The 2,596-nt window shown below is 36.2% G+C and overlaps 1 protein-coding gene across 1 annotated transcript; it reads right to left on the bottom strand.

Annotated features, from left to right (window-relative positions):
- Positions 1-344: 344 nt before the first annotated feature.
- Positions 345-2,228, bottom strand: LOC111450683 (transcription factor MYB86-like). Its single transcript, XM_023090922.1, has 3 exons — positions 2,049-2,228; positions 1,061-1,190; positions 345-993 (listed from the first exon to the last, which is right to left on the bottom strand). Exons 1-3 carry the CDS (start codon positions 2,179-2,181, stop codon positions 555-557), a joined length of 702 nt encoding a protein of 233 aa, XP_022946690.1. The 5' UTR covers positions 2,182-2,228; the 3' UTR covers positions 345-554.
- Positions 2,229-2,596: the final 368 nt, after the last annotated feature.

Raw genomic sequence — 2,596 nt, 5'->3', positions numbered from 1 at the left:
AAAATTTTGATAAAATCCGAAAGATTAACTTGCAGTATGATCATATTCTCGAATATAATTTTTACTACTGTGCAAAAGAGTGCAACTCTAAATTTACCGTAACGAACGAAAATTAAAGAAAAAATCTTAAATTATTTGGAGGTACACACGTCAGAAAGTAAGAAAAAAAGTCTCCATCTTCAGGAGACAATGATGGACATCCATTTAAGAAAAACATGGTCCCTTCATAATTTCATGGCCTATCGTATGCAAATCTTTCACGAAATTTAAATATGTCGATATCAAATAAAATAGCCAAACGATAAGTAATGAGTAATTCTTAGTGACCCATTATGAACATGAACACAATTCAACTGGTTATGATATTATAATTTCAAATCTCCGTCTCACATATTATCAAATTCAAAAAAATAATTATAATAGATAACAACGAGAGCTTTACACACTTTTAGATATAGCTCAGGTCGACTGTACGAGTATCTTCAAACTCTAATTGATTAACGAGTTTATCTCAAGAATGAAGACGACGACATTTTCATGGGTACGTGTGAAGTTTAGATCCAAAAGAGTTCGGGTTGGAGGGTCGGGTGACGATGCCAATCACTTCTCATGAGCTCGGAGGGAGCGGAAAGAAACTCATCTGGCTGCCATAAGAAGCCATTGTTGGTATTATGAACAACTTGAGAAGTAGAACTTGGAGCTACAGCACATGAATTGAGAGATGGGGAGAATAAATTTGAAAAGGCCTCAAAAGTAGTGGTGGACATGTCTGGACTTTGAATTGGGGAAGCTTTTTCATGGCTTTTTTGATCGTTTGATGTGATAATAAGGCTGTTGTTCTTGCCATTATTGTTGGTTTCTTGGTCTAGATAAGGCTTGTGAGTGTTCGGGTCGATGCCTTTTTGCTTCAACTTCTTTTTAATGCACGAATTCCATAGATTTTTTATCTCGTTATCTGTTCTTCCTGGTAGTTGAGCAGCAATTTGTGACCATCTGAGTGGATAATATAGGTTAAATGGAGTTCGAAACTAAGAACGAGAGTGAAGATGGAAGAACAAACCTGTTGCCTAGAACTGAATGGAGCTCAATGATTAAGTCTTCTTCCTGTTGTGAGAACGGGCCTCTTTTCAAATCTGGTCTAAGGTAATTGATCCATCTTAATCGACAACTCTTTCCACACCTTTGCAAGCCTGTGGATTCAAAAGGATTCTCGTAAAAGTTAACATTTTTCCATTTAGTCAATAGAAAAAGAAAAAAGTTATCTCTCTCTCCTCACGACCCAGAATGGTTAAGACATATGTATGTTTTTTGAAATCAAAAGTTCGAATTCCCAAACAAAAATTCGTCAATTCTCTCTTTTTTTTAGACGTTCAACTCTCCCTCCTCACAACCTTCATCCTCCATGAACACACCTGAGCGGTTAAGACATTTGTACCTTCTTTCCAAATCAAAAGTTCGAATTCTCGAACAAAAATTTGTCAATTCTCTCTTTTTTTCGGCATTCAACTCTCTCTCCTCACAACCCTTCGTCCACCATGAACAGTATCTTTATGTTCTTTTGAAATAAAAAATTCGAATTCCCGAATGAAAATTTATCAACTCTCTCCTTTTTTCGGCGTTCAATTCTCTCTCCACACAACCCTCCATCCACCATGAACGACATCGGTACGTCCTTTTGAAATAAAAAATTCGAATTCCCGAACGAAAATTTGTCAATTCTCTCATTTTTTCGGCATTCAACTCTCTCTCCTCACAACCCTCGTCCCCCATAAACACACCTAAGCAGTTAAGACATCTATACCTTCTTTCTATCAAAAGTTCGAATTCCGGAACGAAAATTTGTCAATTATCTCTCTTTTTTTCAGCATTAAACTCTCCCTCCTCACAACCCTCATCCACTGTGAACACACCTGAGCAATTAAGACATCTGTACCATCTTTTGAACTCAAAAGTTCGAATCCCCGAACGAAAACTTATCCAATTCTCTCTCTTTTTCGACCGAGAGAGAGAGAGAGTAAAAGAAATAAAAAGGGATATAGAAATGTGACCTGCAAGTTTAGGGACAGTGCTCCAACAACCATGGCCATGTTTGGTGATATAGTTAAGAAGCTTCTCATCTTCTTCAGGAGACCAAAGGCCTTTCCTCAGCTTCTGCTTGAAACAGCAAGAGTGTCTTCCCATAAGGCCTCCTCCTCCAACTCCAAACCCACTTAAATTATATATGAAGGTTGGAGTTAATTAGATTTATTAGTTTAAATACACAAACCAAACACATGTGGGAAACTAATTAATTAGAAGCTAAGTTCCAAATGGAGATGTCACTCTCATGAAACAAGAGAAAGTTTGAGGTCACCAAATTTTTAATTTTTTTTATATCAATAAAATCAAAATAATGTCGGGCTTCTAAAATGTTATCGGGAAAATTTTTAGTACTGTACTCGTATGAAAAAGTCTTCGTGTTAGTTCTTTTATGATATTTGATTATTTTTATAAATTTTTTTTTATGGGTCGTCGTTAATTTGGAAGGAAATAGCGGAAAGCGAGTTTTTTTAGATGTTGGCATATATTTCGAGTCTATTACAGTTAAACCAGTGCA

This window comes from Cucurbita moschata, unplaced genomic scaffold, assembly GCF_002738365.1.
Source record: "Cucurbita moschata cultivar Rifu unplaced genomic scaffold, Cmos_1.0 Cmo_Scf00012, whole genome shotgun sequence".
Lineage (NCBI taxonomy): Eukaryota > Viridiplantae > Streptophyta > Magnoliopsida > Cucurbitales > Cucurbitaceae > Cucurbita > Cucurbita moschata.
This window is presented reverse-complemented; position numbering and strand designations above follow the sequence as displayed.

What these genes read in the sequence shown, in the direction of transcription:
- LOC111450683 (XM_023090922.1), bottom strand. Translation starts at nt 2,181, where the DNA reads ATGGGAAGACACTCTTGCTGTTTCAAGCAGAAGCTGAGGAAAGGCCTT. An exon ending in CACTGTCCCTAAACTTGCAG is followed by an intron (nt 1,191 to 2,048) that starts GTCACATTTCTA and finishes TTGAATCCACAG; the next exon opens with GCTTGCAAAGGTGTGGAAAG. An exon ending in CATTCAGTTCTAGGCAACAG is followed by an intron (nt 994 to 1,060) that starts GTTTGTTCTTCC and finishes TTATCCACTCAG; the next exon opens with ATGGTCACAAATTGCTGCTC.